At 47.6% G+C, this 23590-nt stretch overlaps 1 protein-coding gene and 1 long non-coding RNA gene across 4 annotated transcripts in view; both read left to right on the top strand.

The window, feature by feature from the left end:
• LOC114037502 overlaps positions 1-18426 on the top strand; it is a 24879-nt gene extending 6453 nt beyond the window's left edge. Inside the window, exons 2-4 of one of the 2 annotated variants that reach the window (XR_003568453.1) lie at positions 926-1129; positions 3609-3692; positions 4902-5123. This is a non-coding gene — a long non-coding RNA (uncharacterized LOC114037502). Of the gene's footprint in view, positions 1-925; positions 1130-3608; positions 3693-4901; positions 5124-17543 lie in introns of those variants that run through there. The other variant, XR_003568454.1, reaches the window with a different exon arrangement.
• Positions 18427-18589: 163 nt separating this feature from the next.
• MAPK8IP2 (mitogen-activated protein kinase 8 interacting protein 2) overlaps positions 18590-23590 on the top strand; it is a 17630-nt gene continuing 12629 nt past the window's right edge. For both annotated transcript variants that reach the window (XM_027854388.1, XM_027854387.1), the window contains exons 1-2: positions 18590-18711; positions 22688-22793. In XM_027854388.1, the coding sequence (XP_027710189.1) occupies positions 18647-18711; positions 22688-22793 (171 nt within the window). In that variant the 5' untranslated portion in view covers positions 18590-18646. The remainder of the gene's footprint in view (positions 18712-22687; positions 22794-23590) is intronic.

Consider the following 23590-nt stretch of genomic DNA (forward strand, 5'->3'; position numbering starts at 1 on the left):
CTTCTCTTCTCTTCTCTTCTCTTCTCTTCTCTTCTCTTCTCTTCTCTCTTTCCCTTCCTCCCTCTTTCTATGTCTCTGTCTGTCTCTATTTCTCTTTCTCTCTCTCTCTCTCTCTCTCTCTCTCTCTCTCTCTCTCTCTCTCTCTCTTTCATTTGTCCAATAGTCTGGGCTTCTTTACCTTCTGGTTTGGCTCTGGCTGACCTGGGCCTGCAAGTTTGGCTTCATCACACGTCCCCCTGCCTCTCTCCATTCCCAAACCAGAGGGCAGCTCTGGCTCTGCCTTTCTTCTTCCTGCTGTTCAGCCTGAGACAGGATATGCTCCATCTCTTCCCTGCCTCGAGCTCAGACCCATGTCTTACCTCTTCTCACACTCTGCCGTGGAGCACCTTGGATCTTGTCTTGGCCAGGCCTTGGGCTCAGAATAGAAAAATGGGTTGCCTTTGAGGGACTGTAGAGTACTTTCAATGACTGTAAGCTTCCCCCTCACACTAACACTTTAAATTTTTTTTTTTTTGCCAAGGCAGTTGGGGTTAAGTGACCTATGCCCAGGGTCACACAGCTAGTAAGAGTTATGTGTCTGAAGCCGGATTTGAACTCAGGTCCTTCTGACTCCTGGACTGGTGCTCTATCCACTGCACCACCTAGCTGCCCCCAAAATCCATTTTTTGAGAGTTGCTGTGGTGTAGTGAATATACGGAGGGCCTCGGTGCTAGGAAGCCTGGGGTTCCAGGCTCATCTCTGACACATCTTGGCTGTGTGCCCTGGTCAAGTCTTTAGGACCCAAAGTTTACAGAGATGTGTTGACCTGCATGGGAGAAGTAGTTTACTCATCTGGGACATCAGTAAAATCACAGGGCCAGTCCCTATTCCCATCTCGTTCTTCCTGTTACTTACATTTCTCATTATGTCCCTTTCCCTCCCGGAGGACCATCCCATGCTAAAAAAGAAGAAGAAGAGGGGAACAAACAGTGAAGAAAGTCCACCCAACACATGGTCAACACCTGATATCACATGCAGTGTCTTTTGGACACCAATACTGTCTCCATGACACTGTGTGGATGTTAACTATGGATCCCCAAAGTTTCCCAAGGAGCATGCTCATGGATGGCCCAGAGGACATTGGAGAGAGGTATGGTGGCTTGAGCTGCTGTAGGCTTTTCCCCAGCTCTTGATCAATGGTGTAGAACAGGGTGGGGAACCTTCAGCCTTGAGGCCCCATGTGGCCCTCTAGGTCCTCAAGTGCAGCCCTTTGACTGGATCCAAACCTCATAGAACAAATCCTTTTATGAAGGGGATTTGTTATACAAAGTTTGGACTCAGTCAAAGGGCTGCACTTGAGGATCTAGAGGGCCACATGGGGCCTTGAGGCTGCAGGTTCTCCAACCCTGGTGTAGAAGATGTCTCCCATGCTGTGTTTAAGCAGAGAAGGAAGTGAGTGCATCATGGGGCCAGAGTAAGGGGTAGCTGATGGATGGCGCATGCTGCCCACCCAGGTGCCCTGATGGGGAGGGGGGAAGGGGCTGGAGAGAGGCCTCAAGTGCTTCCATGAAAGCTCTGAGATGGGTGGGGGAATGGGGAAGCACCAAAGAGGATGGTTTGTCTTGGGAGCCTTGGTGGGAGCACCCAGGCCAGGGAGATCACAGAGCTGCCAGAATCTCCCTTGTGGCCACTCTGCATTTCCAGAGCAGGTCCCAGAGGATCCCAGTGCTTTCACAGTTACTTAAGTTAACACATAATCTGGTCATGGAGCGGGGTGGGGACCTGAGAGAGAAGAAAACTGAGGCACAGGGAGGGAAAGGGCACACAGAAAGCCCAGTGCTCACCAGGCTCTTTGTTGTAGGCCTCAATATCCAGAGATGCCAAGGGGCACAATAGAAGAGTTGAAATCAGGAAAACACCTGGGTTCAAATCCTACCTCAGATACTAGCTGAGTGACCCTGGACAAGTCACTTAACTCTCTGTAACAAGACGACAATAACATTAGCACCTCTCCCCGTCCCCTCCCCATCAGCACTTTACAAACTTTCAAACACCATAGAAATTCAGTAGATATTTTATCCTACCACTTCCTAGTTGTGTGACCACAGGCAAATCTCTGCATCTCTCTGAGCCTCAGTGTCCTCATCTGGCAAATGGGGATGACTTCACAGGCTTGTGGAAAGTCATGTGTATGTGAGAGGTGCTTGTTGGACCTTCAGACTTAGATGGGATTATCCATTCCTCCCCAGCTCATGGAACTCTTGTGTTCCTTAGGCAAATCACTCTCTGGGCCTCAGTTTCCACATCTGAAAAGACTTCAGAGACCTTCTAGGGGAACTCTCCATTTTCCAGAGGAGAAAACTGAGGTCCAGAGAGAGGCTTGCCCAAGGTGGACAAGTAGTAAGTGTAGATGGCAGGATCTGAGTGCTCAGTCCCAGCTTTGCCCATTGAACCACACAGCCTCCCCAGATAAGTGATACTAGCTAATGTTTATGCAGCACTTCAAAGTTTGCCAAGCAGTTGATAAATATTATCTCATTTGATCCTCCCAAAAACCCTGGGAGGGAGCTGAGGAAAATGAGCTGCAGAGAAAGCCCAGGATCACATAACTAGTGTTTCAAGTAGGATTTGAACTCAGTTCTTTCTGACTCCAAGTCCAGCACTGGTTTCATGATACCACCTAATTACCTGATCTTCTAAGCCTATTTTTCAACCAATCCTCCTATGGTCTGGTCTCAAGGTCCTTCACCATCCTGCTGGCACTCTGGCATGGTCTCTGCCTTCTGAATGTCCTTGCTAACAGCTCTTGAATCTGCCTCCTTCTCTCCTCTAACTCTGCCACCCCCTGGTGCAGACTCTAACCTCACACCTGGACTGTTACAGTTGCTGTGGGAGACTCTGCCTTACTCAACACGCTCCCCATCTGGTCCATCCTCCATTCAACCACTAAGGTGATTTTCCTAAAATGCAAGTCATTTATTTGCATTAAAATGCAAATGGTTACATGTCACCCTCTCTCCCACTCTCACAAATTCTAGCAGCTCCCTATCATCTCCAGGATCCAGAGTGACGTCCTCTGTTTAGCATTCAGAGTCCTTTGTAACCTAGACCCTTCCTATCTTTTCATTCTTCTTACACCTTCCTCTCCAACATGTTCTCTGTGATCCAGTGATACCCACCAAAACTCTAGGCATTTTTACAGGCCATCCTCCCATGCCTGCAATGCTATCCCCCATTGTCTCCACCCTCTGGTTTTCCTCTCTTTCTTAAAGTCCCAGGGAAAATCCACCTTCTGCAAGAAGCCATACCCCATCCCCTTAATGCTACTGCCTTTCTTCTTTGAATATCTCCAATTTAGTCTGTCTCTATCTTGCTTGTACACAGTTGTTTTTCCCATTAGAGTGTGAGCTCCTTGAGGGCAGGACTGTTTTTTGCCTTTCTTTGTCTCCCCAGTACATATCATAGTGCCTGGCACATAATAGATGCTTCATAAATATTTAATGACTCACTTCTGAAATGTGCTATCTAGGAGTGAATGCAGTCCTCCAGATGGTGGTCTGACCAGGCCTAGGTTAGCATTAGCTTTCCTCACTACTGAGAAGTTCCTTTTTCTTCCTAATGCCATCTAGCTTTGGACACTGTGTGTTTGAGGCACTGTTGCACATCGATCCCTAGGAGTCCTGTAGGTGGGGGTCAACCTGGACCTTAGGGAGGTAAGGACTATATATGCATGCACACATACGTCTGTTTGTCTATCTGTCTGTCTGTCTATCTATCTATCTATCTATGTCTATATTATAAAGGTGGTATTTGGGAGCAGAAGAGGTTGCCTAGGGAAAAGATGAAAAGAGAGGAGAGCAGAAGGATAAGGAAAGACTCACACTTATGGATTGGGAAGAGGTGAGAAGTCAGTGGAGGAGATAGCCACAATGAAGCACCTACTATGTACTAGTGACTGGGTTATTTCCTGCGCTCGTGAAAACAAAACAAAACAAAAACTCCCTTCCTTCAAAGAGCTTACTGAGGGGAGGTGTGTGTGTGTGTGTGTGAAACCACAGCATAGAAGTATATAGATGATAAGTTGAGGAAGGAGTCTCATGTCATAACAGCCGAGGAAAGAATCTCTTTTGCTGGTTCTTCATCCTGTTGAAGTTCCATAACTATTAAGGTTCCCCAAGGCTCTGGCCTGAGCCTGCTTCTCTTCTTCTATACCAGAGGTGGGGAACCTGTGACCTCGAGGCCACTTGTGGCCTTCTAGGTCCTTGGGTGTGGCCTTTTGACTGAGTCCAAGTTTTGTAGAACAAATCCTTCTGTTAAGGGGATTCACTCAAAAGGCCCCACTTGAGGACCTAGAGGGCTACATGTGGCTTCGAGGCCACAGGATCCTTACCCCTGGGCTATGCTTGGTGCTCGGTCATCTCATCAGCTCCCAAGGGATTCAATGATCATCTCTGTGCAGATGATTACTGGAGCTATCTAGCCCTAATCTCTGCTGTTCTCCCGATGGTTATCTCCAATAGTCCTTTAGATATCTTAAACTGTATGTCCTATAGGCATCTAAGCTCACCTTCTCTGCAAGCCCTCTGCTCATACGGCCATTGTTTTATTGCGCTTTGCGAATATTGCATTTTTTTGAAGCAAATTGAAGGTTTGCGGCCACCCTGTATCTAGGAGGTCTACCCTCACCGTTTCTCCAACAGCATGTGCTCACAAGATGTCTCTGTGTCACATTTGGGAAATTCTCACAATATTTCAAACTTTTGCAGTGTTATCATATTTGTTACAGTGTTCTGTGGTCAGTGATCTTTGATGTTACTGTTATAATTGGTTTGGGGCTACAAACCTTGCCCAAACAATCACAAATACTCGGATTCTGATTGCTCTACTCACTGGCAGTTCCGTGTCTCTCTCCCTGTCCTCAGGCCTCCCTAAGTCCTGAGGCACAACAACATTGAAATGAGGCCAATTAATAACCCTACAATGGCCTCTACTTGATCCAGTGAAAGGAAGAGTCAATCGATGTGGCAAACCTCATTGTTGCCTTACTTTAAGAAATTGCCACAGCCACCTCCGCCTTCAGTGACCACCACCCTCAGTGACCACCACCCTGACTGGTCAGTAGCCATGGACATCCAGGCAAGACCCTCCACCAGCAAAAAAGATTACTACTTGCTCAAGGTTCAGATGATGGTTAGCATTTTTAGTAATAAAGTATTTTTCAATTAAGGCATGTACATTGTTTTGTTTTGGTTTTTTGGACAAAATACTATTGCACACTTACTAGACTACAGCAAAGTGCAAACATAACTTTTATATGCACTAGGAAAGCAAGAGATTCATGTGACTGACTTTATTGCAGCGGTCTGGAGCCCAACCCACAATATCTCCAAGGTGTGCCCATAGCATGGGGCCACCACCACCCTCCCAGCCACCTGGGGTCACAAGCTCAGCCTCTCTGGACCCGTCTGTCTCTCCCTCCCCACCTTGTCAATCCCTGGACAAAATGTGTTGATTCTACCTCCACAAAACTTCTCAGCTCCACCTCCTTCTCTCCACCCTGATAGCCACCAGCTTATTTCAGGCCCTCATCACCTCTAGACTATTACAATAACCTTCTAATGGGTCCCTCTACCACAAGTCTCCCTACTTCAATCCATCCTCCATTCAGCTGCCAAAGTGATTTTCCTGCAGAGAAGTTTGACCATGTCACTCCCCTCCCTCCCTTACTCCATTCCCATGGCTCCCTCTTACCTCCAGGATCAAATACAAAGTCCCCTCATTGGCATTTAAGGCTCTTCATGACCTGGTCCCTTCCTACCTTTCCAATTTTCTCACACTTTACTTCCCCTCACACACTCAGAGACCCAGCAACATAGGCTTCCCTTCAGTTGCCAAGCCTCCCTCTCCCATCCTCGTACCCCCACACTAGCTGTGCCCCAGGTTGGGAATGTTTCCCTTCTCCCCTCTATCTCAGGACATCCCTGGCTTCCTTCAAGACTCAGCTGCAGTGACATCTTCTCCAGGTGGCCTCTCCCCACATGGGCCTCCCCCACCTGGGTTACATTCCTTCCACTCAGTAGTATGTAATATGTATCTATGTAACTAGTTACTTCTACGTTGCCTCTTCTGATAGAAGCTCCTGGAAGCCAAGAACTGCTTGTGGTTTCTTTGTATCCCCAGCCTGGCACAAAGTAAAAACTTAATAAATACTTGTTGACTGACTGACTGATCATGACACTTTCCTGGTCCTCCCACCCCCGTCTCTCTAACCATTCTTCTGTCTCCATCATATTTATATACTAGCGCTGTGCTTTGCTCTCTCCCCCTCCTTTCCTTTCCCCTCCCCTCCTCTCATCTTCCCTCCCCTCCTCTCATCTTCCCTCTCCTCCTCTCCTTCCCTCCCCTCCCCTCTCCTCCTCTCCCTTCCCCTCTCATCTCCTTTTCTCTCCTCTCCTTTCCTCTCTTCTCCTTTCCTTTTCTCTCCTCTGCTCTCCTTCCTTCTCCCCTCCTCTCCTCTCCCCTCCCCGCCCCTCTCCCCTCCTCTCTGCACTCTCTCCCTTGGCAATCTCCCTCATGCCCAGTTACAGCCTCTCTACAGCTGATTCCCAGAGCTACATCCCTGCCCCTGCTCTCAGTCAGAGGTTTTAGCTTGCCATTTGCATACTTGAGATGACCCACAGCCTCCTCAGATTCATCAGGTCTCAAACCAAACTTGTTCTCATTCCTCCTGGACAGATTTCTCCTCCCTCTGCCTTCCCATCTCTGCCTGAAGCATCTCTCCTTTTGTCCTAAATAGTTCTTCTAGCCCACTGCACCCAACTGCTCCTTCTGAATTTGGATCTACTCTTGTCTCTTTTAAATAAACTCTGACAAGCTCCTGCAGTCCCAAGAGCACGCAGAGGGAAAAAGGGAAACGGGATAGAGACCAGACTTTGGGACAGGGGCAGGAGGACAGGTCTGTGGCAAATCTCTGGGCCCCCAGAGCCACCTGGAGGACTCAAGGAGAATGACCTGGAGCCATGTGGACCAGCTCCCTGGCCCAGTTCTGGAAAGGAGCCCCTCCCCCCACATCCAGTGGGGCCTCAGGCTGGGTGGGGCTGTAGCCCTCATGGGCTCTCTCTCTTCTGAGAGTCTCAGGGGTTCTTTCTTTAGTGAGGAGTGAGGGGGCTGAGTTGTATTCTTCCCATCACCACAAGGGGGGGGTCAGTCAAGACTCCCAAGTTTGGGAGGTAGACCTAGAAGGAACAGGGGTACTAGGGAGCCACAGCAACCTCCAGAGCCCCCTGAGTGCCATCACCCCATGGCCCTGCACTACCCCCCCATCCTCCCCCCCACCCCGGGGCAGTGCCTCAGAAACAGGCAGGATCACACCAAGCAGATAGTTTATTGAGGGCCCCTTGGGCCAGGCCTGGATATACAGCATAGGGGGAGGGGGCAGATACACTCGCACTAGACAGCTGTGAGCGGGCCAGTGGCAGCAAAGCAACGGTGTGGTCAGGCACAGCAGGGCCAGGGAGATGCTGAGGGACCCCCTCCCCTAGACTCTGCAGGGGGGCCCTTCTGTCTCCCTTGGAATCAGGAAGGAGCAAGGAAGGCCCCTCCTGTGTCTCCCAGGCTCTGATAAGGGCAGAGAACACCCACACTACCCCCTTACAGATGTCGTCTTTCCCTTTAGACTATACACATTTTGTTATACATCTTTTCCTTGCCTACATTTGTATCCCTGGCACATAGCACAGTATTTGGCACATAGTAAGTGTTTAATAAATGGTTATTAATTGATTGATTCAGGAGGAAGGAGTGAGTAACATAGTTAAACGCCTCAAAGCAGTAGAGGCAGAGCAGGCCTGGCTTAGGTCACACACAGGCTCCCCCCTAGAGCCTGAGGTAGCTGTTCTTGCTCTGGGGTCCCATCTGCTGGTGTGCTTGCGTTGAAGGACCGAGCCAGGAGAAGATGCCATACTGCTTTGGCCAGTTTGATGGGTGGGAGGTGGTGTCTGAAGGTGGTTTGAATTTTCCTTTCTCTGCTTTTCAAGGAAATTCAATTCGTTTTGCTAGCCCATTATCAACACTGATTATATGTGCAGATCCCTGGGGTGGAGGAAGCATGATAACCTGGAAGTGATTTACCATTGTCACTTTCTCTTTGGTGAGTTTTCGGTTCCAATGCTTGGCTCTTGAAAACAAAATCATCTTAAGGCTATTACTTCAATACTTTGGAACATGGATGGATATATGATGCCGTGGCATGGGGACTCTCTTCACTGATGCAGGTAGCAGCCCATCCATGTGTGAATCCTGTCCTGGTCCTCCTGCAACTCCTAAGCAGGAGGTTTCCCCAAGTGTGCTGCAATGGGGGCCTTCCTCTAGCCCCTTTGATTTTGCATAGATACTCATGGACCCCATTAGCTGTGCATCAGTTACCCCTCACTCTCAGTCCATGACCACTCCACTTCCTTCTTTACACTTATCTTCCTGGGCTGATATTTTTTACTGCAAGGTCCTGATTAGTCACTATGAGAAGTAATAATTATGTTAAAATATGGTCATTTGTTCCAGTCCAATGGAAATACACAAGGGTGAATTTGAACAATTCGGCTCCTTCATGAGATTCGTCATTCACGCCGATGGGGGCCCAGCCATTTTCCTGGCACAGCACTCTGTGGGTTGGGTGGTACAGCTCACTCCCCCCTTGTTGTGATGCTTTCAGACTTTTAACAGATGAATTTACTGCAAATTCCAAACATTCTTCCCCACCCTCCCTTGGCTACTTTTCTTATTACTTTGTTAGGTTGCCTTTTGCTGGGCAGAACTTTACAAATCTTCATATTTAAATCATCTTCCATTTCATCCCCAGTCATTTCTCCAATTCATTTCACAGTTGACAATATCCTCCTCTGTCCTTCATGCCTTGGATAACTATATTATTCCTTTTCCTTCTTGATGTTTTATGTTTTAAAAATATTTTATTCATGGATCAAATGGTAGTTTGGTGATATGAAGTCTAGAATCACTTCACCCCTCCTGTTTTCTAATATTCCCAAGAAGCCCTTCCCCTAGTATTCAAAATCCTTGCGTTTGGTAGATAATATTGGTAAACATCTGTTTCTGCTTCTGGAATCTCTAGTCTGTTTTATTGACATTTCTTCCTCCTCCTACAAGAAGTTACAGGATGAGGTCTCCGACTAGTAGTTTGCCTGGATTGATTGGGGCTGGGGCCAATGCCCTTCAGCAGAGATGCCAGTGCCTCAGGCCACAGCAGGTCTTCCTCTGACAAGCTGAGCTAGGGGTCCCTTTGATAAATGGACTCAGGAGGCTGGAGCTGACAGAGGGAGAAGCTACAGATTTTCCCATCTGTCCCCAGGAGAATTGGGTAGCCTTTTAGAATCCTTCAGAATCCTCATAGTATTTCCTCACTGGAGAAGCCGCCAACAGATTTCTGGCAAATAGAGAGTCCCTGGGGAAAACCATGCCTTGATAAGAACAGACCCTCCTTCCACTCAATCCCCCAAGCCACAGGAGAGCAGAGACACGGGGAAGATTGGAGGTGGGGGGAAACCTAGGATGGGAGGGAGGGTCACAGCTGGAGCTTGGGAGGACCAAAGAATTCATTGTCTTTTTTCTCCTTTTTGTATCCCTGGCACTAAACACATAGTAGGCACTTAGTAAATGTTGATTGATCTAGTCTAACCCCCTCATTTCTAAATATGGAAACTGAGGCCACTCCAAGGTATACTTTCCACTGCCCTTAGAATGAAATGACCTGGGTGAAGAAGGCAGAATGTGGGCTCCCTTGTGTCCAACTGAGATCACAGAGGAAGAACCAGCCAGTCAGTCCACAAGTATTTATTGAGCCTTTCTTTAATAAATGAGCCAGGCCCTGGGCTAAGTGCTGAGGACACAGAGTGATCCCAGCTTGTGTGGGGCTGTGACTGCCAAGCCAAGGTGCCAGAATGTTTCTGAGTAGACAACAGTGAGGCAGCAAACGTGACTGAATAAATAAGACAGTTCTGTTCCATTCTGTTCAACAAGCCTTTATGAGGCACTTAGTGGGTGCAGGGCAGAGGTATGCCTGGGAGAGATGCTTCTGGCAGCAGTGAGAAGGGGGCTAGGAGCTAGAATCAAGAGATCTTCATGTGGCCATATTTCACGAACAGGATGAGTCCCCATCCCTCGTTGGCTACTCATGAGCTCTAGTGGTTTCCAGGGCCTAGATGCTCTCCCTTTCCTCTTCATCTATTTAATTCCTACTGATTCTTATAGCCTGATTCCAATGCCACCTCCTCCAGGAAGCCTTCCCTGATCTGCTGGTTGGTAGGACTATCCCCTCTTCCCCTCTAGAGGTGAGGAAGTACCCAGGCTGCCCCCTTCTAATGTATATAGCATGGGATACTGTGTGCCCTAGTGGTTACCATCTGTGGGTCTTATTCTCCTTGTCATCCATGAGCTCCTTGAGGGCAGGGTCTGCCAAGGATCTCTGCTATTCTGGGGCACAGAGCTCAATAGGCAGGTAGCTTTTAATAAGTGCCTTTTGAATTAAAGTGAATTGAGACTTTCTGCCTTCCCTGACCTCTGATATTTGGTGAGCTCTGACTCACCCAACTGGCCTCCCACTCATCTGAACATTTGATCTATAGAACCCTTCCTGCCCTACCTGACTCCTGCCTGCTTTTCCAGACTTGCACTTTGCTCCCTTTCTCACTTTCTATGGCTCACTTACTTGTACTGACTCCACACTGGCCTGCTTTTTGCTCTTGGCACACAACATTCAATTTCCTGCTTCAGGGCCTTTGCAGTGACTGTGCCCCATGTCAGGAATGCCCTAGCTTCTCATTTCCGCTGCCTGGCTTCTCTGACTTCCTGTTATCTGACCTTTTCAAGTCTTTTCTCCTTTTATTCCCCTCCATGCAGTCTATGTGCCAGGCAGACCAGTTGGTTCTCTGCGCTCCCACCCTTGGCTCTAACATTCTGTGAAAATAGAGATGGTGTCTTAGCTAGACTTTGTGTCCCCCCAGGACTTAGAACAATCTTCTGCCTGTTGTAGGTACCTGATAATGTTTGTTGAATGAGGCAGGAGAGATAGGGTGGGTATCAGATCATGGAAGGCCTTGAATGCCAGGCTAAAGGAGGTAAAATTTTGCTTACTAGGTATAATAGATCACCTGAGACTAATCATGATCTCAGAGGTCAGATGAAGAAACATAGTTCTCCCCTCTTGACAGAGGGCTCCATGGACTCAAGGTGCAAAAATGAGTGTATATGTTTTGCTTGAGCATGCTTATTTGTTTGAAAAAAAAAGAGGAAAAAATTAGTGCTGCTATGAATATTCTGGCCTCTGTGGCTGTGTCTGACCTCCTTGGGGTACGTACTTTAAGCTACAATCTCTGGATCAAAGGGAATGCACATCTGAGTCATTTTCTTCACATAATTCCAACTTGCTTTCTAGAATGGTTGGAGTAATTCACTGCTACACCAGCATTGTATGCTTATCTTTCCCCAGTCCTTCCAACACTGACTATTCCCTTCTATTATCACCTTTGACAAATTTCTGGGCCTAAAAAAAAACCTCTTTCCCCCCTCATTTCCCTTATTAATGATTTGTAGGATTTTTTTTTTCTTTCAGTTGTTTGTGGTTTGCAATCCTTCTTTTGAGAACTATTTGTTTATAATCTTTGACCGCTTACACACTGAATACTTCTGAGCCTCAATTTTCTTATCTGTTTAACATTTTTGCAAGCTACAAAATTCGTTTTTTTTTTTTACATTAAGGACTTTCATAATCTCCCTCTTACCTTCCCACTGTTTTTATGCTTCATTGCCTGACATTTACACCTTAATCTAGGGTGTTGGCCTCCTGGCTGTTCCAGGAACAAGACAGTCCATCTCCTGGCTCTGAGAATTTTCTCAGGCTGTCCCCCATGCCTGGAATGCCCTCCCTCTTCATACTGGCTTTCCTGGTTTCATTTAGTTACCAATTAAAATCCCATCTTCTTTCCCAACCCTCTTAATTCTAGTACCTTCCCTCTTTTAATTACTTCTCTTTTTTTATCCTGTATATAGCTTGTTTGTAGAAGTTTGTTTGCTTGTAATCACTCCCATTAAATAGTGAGCTTCTTAGGAGCAGGGACTGTCTTTTGCCTCTTTATATCCTTAGCACTTAGTACGTTGCCTGGCACATAGTAAGTTCTTAATCAATGTTTATTGATTGACACAGTAGGTGGAGGTATAGATGGCATGCTTATGAGATAATACTCAAATGAAATGGATGGTCAATAGGATGGACAGCTGACATGTTGCATGATAGAATCAAGATCTAAAAAGATCTTTACAAGAATGAAAACTGGGTGAAATATCATAGGATTAAATTCTGTAGAGATAAATATAAAATCCTAACTTTATAAATGCCAAATGGAAGAGGGTGTGAGTAGATAGCAGTTCAGAGGAAATAGATCTGAAAGTTTCAGTAAAGGGCAATTCATCAGGAGTCTAAAGTATGAAGTAACAACCAAGAAAGCTTTGATGATCTTTGAATGAATTAATGGACATGTAACCTTGGCAAATAGGGCCTGGTCATCTCTGCCTTCTGAATCTCCTGCAGGACCAGGAGACTTGGAAGGTTAGCAAGATGGAGAAGCAGCTGAGACCTTTCTGCCATTGAGGGACTTCCTTGAAGTCCTAATTTTCTCTATGGCAGATAATACTATAAAGAGGGGAGAACTATAATTTATGGTCTTTTAGAAGAGTCAAGATACCATCATCATGGCTGGAGGAAGGAATACCAAGACAGTATGGGAGTGAATCTGGTACAAGGAGTCAGCCACACCCAGAGCCTCCCATGGATGGCAAGCTGCCCTGAATTCTACTTGGGTATAAGACAATTACTTCCCCACCTTCTTTTATTTATTTATTTATTCATTCATTTATTTATTTATTTGGCAATTGGGGTTGAGTGACTTGTCCAGGGTCACACAGCTAGTAAGTGTCAAGTGTTTGGTTTGAGGCCAGATTTGAACTCAGGTCCTCCTGACTTCAGGGCAGGTGCTCTATCCACTGTGCCACCTAGCTGCTCCCCCCTTCTCTTATACTGAAGAATGCTGAGAGAAACTTCTCCTTCACCACTATACTCTGTAAGTCATGGGAATAAGTGCCAGCATGGAAGAGTGGATGGGAGCAGAAAAAAAAAACAAAGAGGCAGGGATGCCTATCTTGGTGGAGAAGTAAAAGAGCTTGTCTCTTTTACTTTAATTTAATGCCTCTTAAAATTGCAGCAATCCCTGTGTTGTATGTCTGAATCTATTAGGCACATATGGGAAAGTAATTAAAAGTGTAAACTATTCCAAGGGGTAGGGGCAGAGCCAATATAATTGTAGTAATTACTATATTTTAAAATACATTTGTATTTATAAATGTTCCCTTAAATTAGAACCCTGGAAATAGAAACATGTTTAAAGGATAAATGGTGTTTTCCCATGGAATGTGAAGGGCCAAAGCAGCTGGTGTCCATTGTGGGGAAGTGTTTAGGCTTTGATCACCACTTGGTGGTTGACTCAGGTATTGCTCTCCAGGTTTTTCCAAACCCTTTTACTGGATTTTGACTATGACAGCTATTTCCTCATGTGTTTAAAGGAGGTAGTTTGTGTGTGTTTTCATATAGTGCCTACTGTGTTCCAGGGACTGTGCTAAATGCTTTTATTTTTGAACAGATATTATTTCATTTGGTCCTTAAAACAACCCTGCAAGATAGGTATTATTTCCATCTCCATTTAATAGTTGAGGAAACTGAGGCAAACAGAGGTTAAGTCTTGCCCAGGATCAAACAGTTAGTGTCTGAGGCCAGATTTGAACTCAGGTCTTCTAAATCCAGGTCCAGAGCTCTATTTACTGTGCTACCAAATGCTTCTGTCTATAGATATAAGCCTACTAGTGGTACTATTGAATCATACAGGTCATTCACAGTTTAGTAACTTTTTGGGCAGAGTTCCAAATTGCTTTCTGGAATGGTTGGACCAATCCATAGCACTGCACTAGTGTACTTGTTCTCCTGCAAACTCTCTAACATTTGTCATTTTCTTTTTTTGCCATCTTTGCCAATCTGATAGATGTGAGGTAGAACCTCAGAGTTGCTTTCATTCACATTTCTCTACTTATTGGTGATTTGGGACATTTTTATATGACTGCTAATAGCTTGAATTTCTTCCCTTGAGAACTGTCTGCTCATGACCTTTGACCATTTATCAACTGGGGAGTGGTTCCTAGTCTCATAAACTGGAATTAGTTTCTTATGTATCTTGGAAATGAAACCAAAGTGTTGTCTTATGGAAGAAGGATAAAGCTTGTTTTGGTAGCCTCAGAAAGTAGAACTAGGCTAGAAAATGTAGAGAGAAAGTTTGGGTTCAACATAAGGAAAAAATTATCAGCAATGAAAACTAATCCAAAATGGAACAGATGCCTTCTTGAGGTTGTGAGTTTCCTGTCATTGGCTGTATTCAAGTGGAATTTTGATAATCACTTATGGAGGATATTGTAGTCTGACTTCCTCTTCAGATATAGGTTGGACTAAATGTCTGCTGAGGTCAAGTCTAGCTCGGAGATTCTGTGATTTGATGATTCGTCAGGCCTGGGATCTTATGGGTTGTCTGAGAACCGTGTTTGGGACAAATTTTATTGTAAGGAGAAAACCAGGAAAAACTGCTAGGGTATATCAAATTCTTAAGGAAAAGCTACAGGGGATCTCTAGACCATTGGGAGGGGCCATGGCCTCTCTGTCCTTTAGAGGAGCTGTGGGTTCTATGTACCACAGAGACACTCTCATATTCACTTCCAAATACTGCATTACAATTACCTCCTTTTCTTTTCTTCTTCAGCTAGGCCAGGGAGGGTGTCAATAAATAAGCCATGTTCCCAAGGGGAAAAGGAGAGAGAAAGGGTGGGGGGGGGAGAGAGAGACAGAGATAGACAGAGAGAGAGAGAGAGAGACAGAGAGAGACAGAGAGAGAGAGAGAGAGATCATTGAGATTGGAAGAGGAATGGAATTAGAAAAGGGATAGACTTTAGGGAATGACGATGGGAAGATTAAGTGGGTGGGGCATGCTACAATGGAATGGGGCCTGCCATTGTCTGGAGAAATGAGATAGGTATTGTGTGTGTGTGTGTGTGTGTGAGTGTGTGTGTGTGTGTGTGTGTGTGTAGGTGGGGAGGAGAGTGTTTCTGTTTTCCATAAATTGGGACCAGATTCCTTTTTGGGACTCAGGGATATGGGAGAAGGGCTGGGAAAGGTTCCCTTCCTCTATTGATGAGAGCCATGGCTTTGCTCCTTGGAGGCCCTTCAGGTTTCACAGATCTGAAAACTCCACCCAGCTGAGCCATGGCAACAGCTAAGAGCCCAGTGCTGTTGTGTTATCCCCTTGAGTAAAGGAGAGGCCAAGGAGAAGAGAGCAGCTGTTTCAGCTTTGCCTTGGGGTGGGGGGAGAAAAAAGAAGAGAACAGAAGTCTGTTTAGAGAATTTGGGGAGATATCCTGGGGGGGGGGGTCACAAATCATTCTTCAGACCTCACTGCTTCCAGGGTCAGAAAGGCTCTGGCTCCCTTCATTCTGTACCATCCCTAAACTCATCTGCCCAGAACAAAAGGCCCCCCACAATTTGATGCAACCCCCATTTTCCAACCTTGTCTCATATCACTCCCATTCACTTAGCCTAAACTTCTCTCTGCCCCACAGATGCACGGTGCTTTTTCCCACCTTATTTTATGCTGTTCTTCATGACTGAAACGTCCTTCCTCCTCCTCCTGTTGAATTCTTTTCCATCCTTTGAAACCCAGCTCCAGTGACATTTTCTCCTAAATCCAATCCTAATTTCATCAATCAGACAGCATAATTTGTTAAGTCTCTGTTACATGTCAGGCACTATGCCCCTATGAAAACCTCCCTAATCCTGTAGTCAGGAATGATCATCTCTCTCAGAACTCACATATCATTTGGTTCTCTAACACTCAAATGTTCTTATCATGTCTTACTGTGTCCTATAGTTATCAGCATTGATATTTTATCCCTTTTCTAGACTGTAAGTTCCATAAGGGGAGAACCATATCTTATCTAAACTTTGTATTTTCCCCCAAAACTCGTCATAGTGCTCTGCAAACAAGAGGAGTATAATAAATGTTTTCTGAAACATGTACGAAAGGCTGAACAGGTTCGTTCTAGATCCATCAGTACTTCCAAGATAAATGCATCATGACAGTCCCACCAGCGTCTTCTGAATAATAATAATAATGATGATAATAAATAATAATAATATCCTCATCACTGCCATCATCATTGTTATTAATAGCTAGCATTTACATAGCACTTTAAGGTTTGCAAAACACTTTATATATGTTGTTTCATTCGATCACTGGCATTGATTCAGTCCCATTTGGATATCCCACTTTGGAGAGTGAATATTGGCCCAGCCCCACAGTTCACTTCGGATAGACAACACTGACCTAGTCATGCTGATATGCTTGGGAGAGGAAGTCCCATTCCTGAGGCACCAGCATCTGCTCCAACTCCATCACTGCTTTCAGAACAGACAACTCTATTAAAGCTCCATCATATGAATATATATATTGGAAACTGGAAGGGACCTTGGAGGCCATCCAAGCCAATGCCATATTGCAGATGAGAAAATAGAGGCACAAAGACACCAAATGATTTGCCCAAGGTCACACCAGTAGCAGAATCAGGATCTGAACCTAGATTCCCTAATGCCAAGCCTAGTACTCCTTCTAACACATCACATTGGAGCATCCCTTGGATGGATAACTTTACCTCTCACCCATCATTTTCTTCAGGATGGACAATTCAGACTCAAAAGGACTAAATAATGACCTGGACATGCATCCTGAATGGTGAAGAAGAAACGATCACCTTTTCAGAAGCCACTCCCCCAAATACTTTGAAGGACAATAAGGGAATAAAGACAGACAAGATTAGGTCTTGGTCATTATTTTTTTTTATTGTAGGAACATCATAGGGACAGAATGGATAAGAGGATGGAAGAACTCATCATTTTAAATAACTGATATATCCCCAAGAAAACAAATATAAAAACATGGAATTTCAGATGAGAGAATAGGGAATTTAAGGAATAACTCTTATGTGGGCCAGAAAAGGGGCCGTGGAGGAAGCGTATAGTGTAGAAATGGAATTAATTCAACAGGGACTGAGCTGGGAACAAGGAGATGCAAGAGAAGAGTTTAAGAAAGAAGGTAGGGGGTAGAGTTCGGGATAGTCATCAGCAGAAATAAATGTCAATCAGGAGGAAACTGGTGGGGTGATTGCAGAAGAGAGGGAGGGAGAGAGAGAGGGAGGGAGAGAGAGAGAGAGAGAGACAGACAGACAGACAGACAGACAGAGATCCTGGCAGTGGAAGAGAGGACAGGATTGGGGGTAATATGGCTCCAATTCCAGATAAGTTGTGCTTAAATGACCTCCCCTCCCTTCTTTTTTTCCCTTTTAAAGTGTGAGGCTATATGATAGAGAGGGGATGAAAAGCAAACAACTAACAATCATAATTGTATGTGCAGGGGATGAACTTGCCCAGAAAGTGGAGAACGACAGAATGAGTCAGGAAGCAAAATCCAGCAAGTTGTTGTTTACAAGCAACATGCTTAAAACATAAAGATTCATAGAGAGGATGGGCAGCTTATTCCCAGCCCCAATTCCGGGTCCGCTCCAGCCCCAGCAGGAACCAAAGGATGGACACCTACGTTCCAACCCGTCGGTACCGTCTTCATGGACAGCTCCACTTCAGCCACAGCAGTACCCGAAGGATGAGCGATTACGTCTCAGACCACCGGGGTCTTCATGAATCTACAGCTCTGGCCCAGCGCTCTCAACACTCTCTTCACCGGCAGCATCCTTTTCATGGACAGCTCCTTTCCAACCCCACCAGGACCTTGGTATGGACAACTTCGTCTTTGTCCTGCAAGGTCCGCTTCAGAGGCAGTTCCCATTAGTTCTCTGAGGATCTACAGCTAGGTCTCAGCCCCATCAGAACCCTCTTCATGGACAGCTCCATTTCAGCTCAGTCACGGACAGCTCCTCAGCAGTGGCAGCTTTGCACTCTTGGCGGATCCCTCAGTATCCTCAACACTGAAAGATCAGTTTTCTGGCTCTCTCATCCCACGGTCCCTTGAGACCTTGGACCCCGGCCCTGTTTGCTCCCCTGCAGCTGCGCGCCTCTACCCAGCAGCCCCTCTTCCTCTTCCTTACGACATCATCCGTGCCTAACCGGATGGCTCTTCAGCATCCTTTGCCTCCGCGGTCCTCGCCCCCACACCGCTGCCCTGCCTGATTCCCCTACACCCGATCCCCTCATCTGCACCGGATCCTCTCGGTCTCGCATCCACCAACCAGCTTCCCGGCCAGGCTCCCCTCCCCCTCATCTCACCTCCTCCCCCTTTCCATCCTGCCCCTCCCTCCCCCTCCCCCTGCGGCACTGCCGCCTGTGCAGCAGCGGTATCTGCTCCGGGTGTCGCGGGCAGCGGCGGCGGTCGCGGGGTGCTTGGGGCTCGCTGGACAGTGGGGGGGAGGGCGAGCTGCTAGCGAGGGAGCTGGGGCGGGGGCTGGCGGCGCCGTCCACCCCTCCCCCCATCTCCGCAGTCGGGCAGCCTTTCCCCGGGAGAAGATGGCGGATCGGGCGGAGATGTTTTCTCTCTCCACCTTCCACTCCCTGTCACCGCCGGGAGGCAGGTAGGTACCTGGGGCACCCAGACCTCGGTTGGTTCCCGCACCCTCTCCTGCGACCCCTCCCACTCCCCCTCCTTTCCGGCCCTCTCCAGGTCACCACCACCCCCCCTCCTCGTTTACTCATTTACCCCCTCCCCTGGCCCCTCTCCCGTCCCCATCTCCTGGTCCCTTATCCTTTGGTTTCTCACCGTTCCTTCCTCATGCGCTGGCTCCCTTGCAACCTCCTTTCCTGGCGCCCCCCCTCCTCATCCTCTGATTTCTCCACCCCCTGCCACCCCACCTTTGATCTCCCACCCTCTGTCCCCCATCCCCTGACCAACTGTGCAGCTACTCTCTGGCTCCAGGCCTCCTGCCCCTCCCCCAACTCCTCCAGTCTCTGGGTCTCCCCATTTCTTATCAGACCTGCACTCTCCTTCTCGGGCCTAGATCCTTCATCCCCCGAAGTCGGGGACGCAATGAGAGGCCGTAGCTGGCCACAGTCTTGGGCCTAGGGCGATTGCTCCTAGGTCCCAGACCTGCAACATCCCTGTACCACTGCAGGCCCAGTTGCAGGCTGGGCCTTGGACAGCAAAGGGTGATGGAGCTTGAGTAAAAGGCTGGGGTCTAGGGCCTGAGGAAAGGGGATGGAGTCTGTGGAAGAGTTTGGGGGAAGGGGATAGGGAGGATGGGGGATGGGGCTTGGGCCAGAGCTGAAGTTAGGGGGTGGAGCCAGGGGAATAGTCTAGGGAAGAGAAATGGAGTCCTTGGGGAGGGGTAGGATACCTGGGGGAGGGAGACAAACAGGGCCTTGCTCCTTCCATCATGCTCCACCCCTTCTCTCCTCCCCATCAGCTGCTGCAGCACCAGTCCTGACACCCCCCCTCCCCTCTCCAGCACAGCAAAGCTCCCCTGGGGAAGGGTGGGGCTGTGGGATAGGCCCGAAGATGGGGAACAGAGAGGAGAGGGGCCCCTGCCCTAACCTAGACCTTTGGGCAGGAACCAACCTATGGGAGCTGGCGTAGTCCCACCCTGCTCTGTCCTGCCCTGGGGGAGCCAAAGTTCTGGTGCTGGTGTGGAATCAGTCTGCTAGGTGGAGGGGGGATTGATGGAAGCTGAGGGCTCCAGGAGGTGGGGCCTGAGAGGGCCTTTGTTGTGGGGCTAAGGTGAGCCCTTGGAGAGCCAAGGGACTCAGACATGGCAGTCAAGGGCACAGTAGGTCCCTACCATTCATCGTGTTGATGAAGCCCTTATTTGTGCCAGTTGCAGCAGCGCTAGGCACTGGCAGGGAGACAAAGACCAGTGAGGCCTGGGCTTTGCCCTTGTAAGGGGTGGAGGGGGTACACGGTTAGCCTAAGAGGAAAACATAAACAACTGTAGCACAAGCTCATAAAGAATAAGGGCATCAGAAAGGGAGGGATAAGCCCAGTGCTCTGAGAATGCTCAGGGGAAGCTTGTTACCAATTGGGCCTTGGGGGAGGGGATCAGAGAAGGCCACCTGGAGGAGGTGGCGTTTGAGCTGGGCCTTTAACGACAGATAGGATTTCACCAAATGCAGATGGAGAAGGGGGATAGCATTTCAGGCAGATGAGACGTTGCAAAGGCATGGAGATGGGAAAGCATGAGATTTGTACCAGGCCATGGAGAGCCTTCCAGTTGGCCTGGAGAGAGGTTAAAGGTAAGGCTGGAAAGGGAAAGTTGTGTCAGCTTGCAGAAGACTTTAAATCAGAAAAAAAGCATTCCATTGGCATTAGGGAGTCACTGAATGGTTTGGGGCAGGGGATGATCTACATAAGAGAAAATAATTTGATAATATGATCAGGACAGATTGGAGACAGAGGAGAGACTGGAAACAGGGAGACCAGTTAGGAGGTTCTTGCAATAATCCAGGTGAAAGGTAATGAGGGTCTGAGTTTGGGTGCTGCTTGTGTGATGGGGAAGAAGGGATGGATGGGTGAATACAGAGATGTGTGACCCTGGACCTAACCCCTGCAATGCTCCCAGGTAATGCTCTAAAATGATACTGAGTTATAACAAGTCTTATTATAAAACTATAAGAGGAGTTGTTGTAAAGTTTGGAGAGAGATAGAAAGTGGGGAAGTAGAAAACAGTAAGGTTTGACAGCTGATTAGAGATGCAGTTGAGAAAAGGGGTGACAATGAGATTCTAAGTCTGGGTGCCTAGGAAGATGGTAGCTCCCTTAATAGAAATGACAACTTTGAAAGGGGCAGCTTGGTGGTGCAGTGGATAGAGCACCGGCCCTGGATTCAGGAGGACCTGAGTTCAAATCTGGCCTCAGACACATAACACTTACTAGCTGTGTGACCCTGGGCAAGTCACTTAACCCCATTGCCTAGCCAAAAACAAAACAAAACAAAACAAAACTGAAATGACAACTTTGGGAGGAGGAACAGGGCTGGGGGGAAAGGTTGGTTTGGGACATGTGGGTCTGAGTCACACTTGTGTGATATCCAGGTAGAGATGTCCATCAGGTGGTGGACCAGGCAGGTCTGAAGCTCAGGAGAGAGTGCAGGGCTGAAGATACAGATTTGAGAGTCTTCTGTGTAGAGGTGACAGCTGGAGCCAGGAGAGAAGATGAGATCACAAAGCAGGGTGGGCAAGAGAGTGGAGAGAGAAGAGAATGTGACTCAGGACAGACCTCTTGGGTGCAACAACATTAGGGGACCTGAAATCGAAGACAAGCTTCTAAGTGTCTGGATCTGGATTTGAAGCAGGTGTTTCTGAATCCAGGTCCAACGCTCTATTCACTCTCTGGAATAGGATCAAGGCAGCTCTCAGAAGATGTCCTCGAGCTTTTCAAAACCTGATGTATTCTGTCCACTGAGGCAGAGGTGGCAGAGGTTGCACTGGGTGCTTCAGGAGGAGATGGATGGGAGCTATGGCAGAGGAAAATGTAATAGGAGACAATACAAATTGAATGAAAGGGATTGCCAGGCAGGAGTAAAGACTCAGCTAAAGTTTTGCAAACACAAATTTATAATGGAGGAAACTAGACTCAAAAATATTTGTCAAATGTCATGAAGTACATTTAATTAATATGGGGAGAACAGGGGGAGGGAGGTCAGCTCTCTATAGAGGCCTAGTGGGATGCTAAGCAGAGCCTGTAGGTCAGATTCAGGTGCTCTGGGAGCACTGAAGTCAGAGTGTGTGTGTGTGTGTCTGTGTGTTGAAATGACCTTCCATTACTGTTGAGAATTCTCAGGGATTTGTCTGAAACAAGGTTGCAGCTGGACACTTCCCTGAGGGCCCAGTACCCATCCTGAAATCAGTGGGCTATGGGCAGAATTGGCATTGGAGTAGGGAAAAAAAGGAAATGTGAACGTAGGTGTCTGAGGGCTATTTGTTGGGAAGAGTGTAAGGAATTTTGGAACCTAGAGGCCTAGTTGGGCCAAATAAGGGGCCTAAGTTCTATGGGTTTGTTTATTGCCTCCCCTCCCCTCCCCTCCCCTCCCCTCTCCTTCCCTTTCCTCCCTTCCCCTCTCCCTTCCCCTCTCCTCTCCTTTCCTCTCCTCTCCTTCCATCTCTCTCCAAACCTTCCAACAACTCTTCTTATAGTTTTATAATAAGACTTGTTATAACGCAGTATCATTTTAGAGGATTACCTGGGAGCATTGTAGGGGTAGGTGACTTGCCCAGGGTCACACAGTCAGAATAGATTAGAAGTAAGATGAACCCAGACCTTCCTGCTTCTCATAATGCTTCTCCTCTACTTTAGTCTCTGGAAAAACCCTCTTCTCAGGGGACCTGAAAGGTAAAGAAACAGAACAGTGCCCTGGGAGCTCATGTTCCCTGACCCCTCTCCCATTCAGTAGCTCAGGAGAGCCGGGGAGGTGGGTAGCTCAGCAGCGCCCCAGCTCCACTCCAGTATTGCTTGCTTTGAAACAGTGCCCTTTGCTTCAGCAGGACCCTCTTAGGGATCAAGGGATGGGGTTAGGGTGGGAAGGTGGTCCTTATAGGATCCCTCATCCCTCTGCCCCCTCAGGCCTCCCCAGGACATCAGCCTGGAAGAATTTGATGACGAAGACCTTTCTGAGATCACCGACGACTGTGGCATTGGTCTCAACTATGATTCGGACCCTTGTGAGAAGGTGGGGAGGAGGTGGGGCTGACAGGGGTAGGGATGTGTGAATGAAGCATTGGTATGCATGGGAGCCCATGCAGGACAGATGGGGTGTAGTAGGAAGGGGCTGGGTTCAGGCTTTTGCTGTTCTGTTCTCCTGTAGTGTCTGTTGTTGGATAATCTGGAGATGGGGAACCTTTAGGCTCCTCTCAGTCTCTTAATATGGAGATCCTATCAGGGTCTAGCCTTCTTCCCTCTTGCTGCTGGATACCCCCTGTTGGGACTTATCCCTAAGGGGGCTGGTTCATGCTGTGGCTTTTCATGTCTCCAGCAATCCCAACCTAGGCCCAACACAATTACAGAATCTGGAGGTGAACGAGTTCCCAGAGGGCCCATGGTACATCCCCTTCCTAACCAAAGAGCTCCCCTATAACAAACCAGATAAGTGATCAACCAGCGAACAGCCTGAAGATCTCCAGGGAGAAGGACCCCACCACTGCCCTAGGCAGCCCTTCCTACTCTGGGACAGCTCCCACTGTTGGGTTGTTTTTCTTTACATCGAGTCTAAATTTGACTCCTCGAAAAGCCCTCCCATTGCTTCTGGTTCAGCATGGACAGAGAAAGGAACTGGAGCTGCCATTTCATTGATTTAGAGAACTCCTGGGTGAGGACACTTGGGCAACTCAGCACCTCTGCAACTCAGCCTTAGAGAGCTGATTAGAGGTCTGAGAAATCGGGTGACTCTCCCAAGGTCTCTCTCTCTCTCTCTCTCTCACATACACACACACACACACACACACACACACACACACACACACACACACA

The sequence above is a fragment of the Vombatus ursinus genome, unplaced genomic scaffold, assembly GCF_900497805.2.
Source record: "Vombatus ursinus unplaced genomic scaffold, bare-nosed wombat genome assembly UNPS02010394.1, whole genome shotgun sequence".
NCBI lineage: Eukaryota > Metazoa > Chordata > Mammalia > Diprotodontia > Vombatidae > Vombatus > Vombatus ursinus.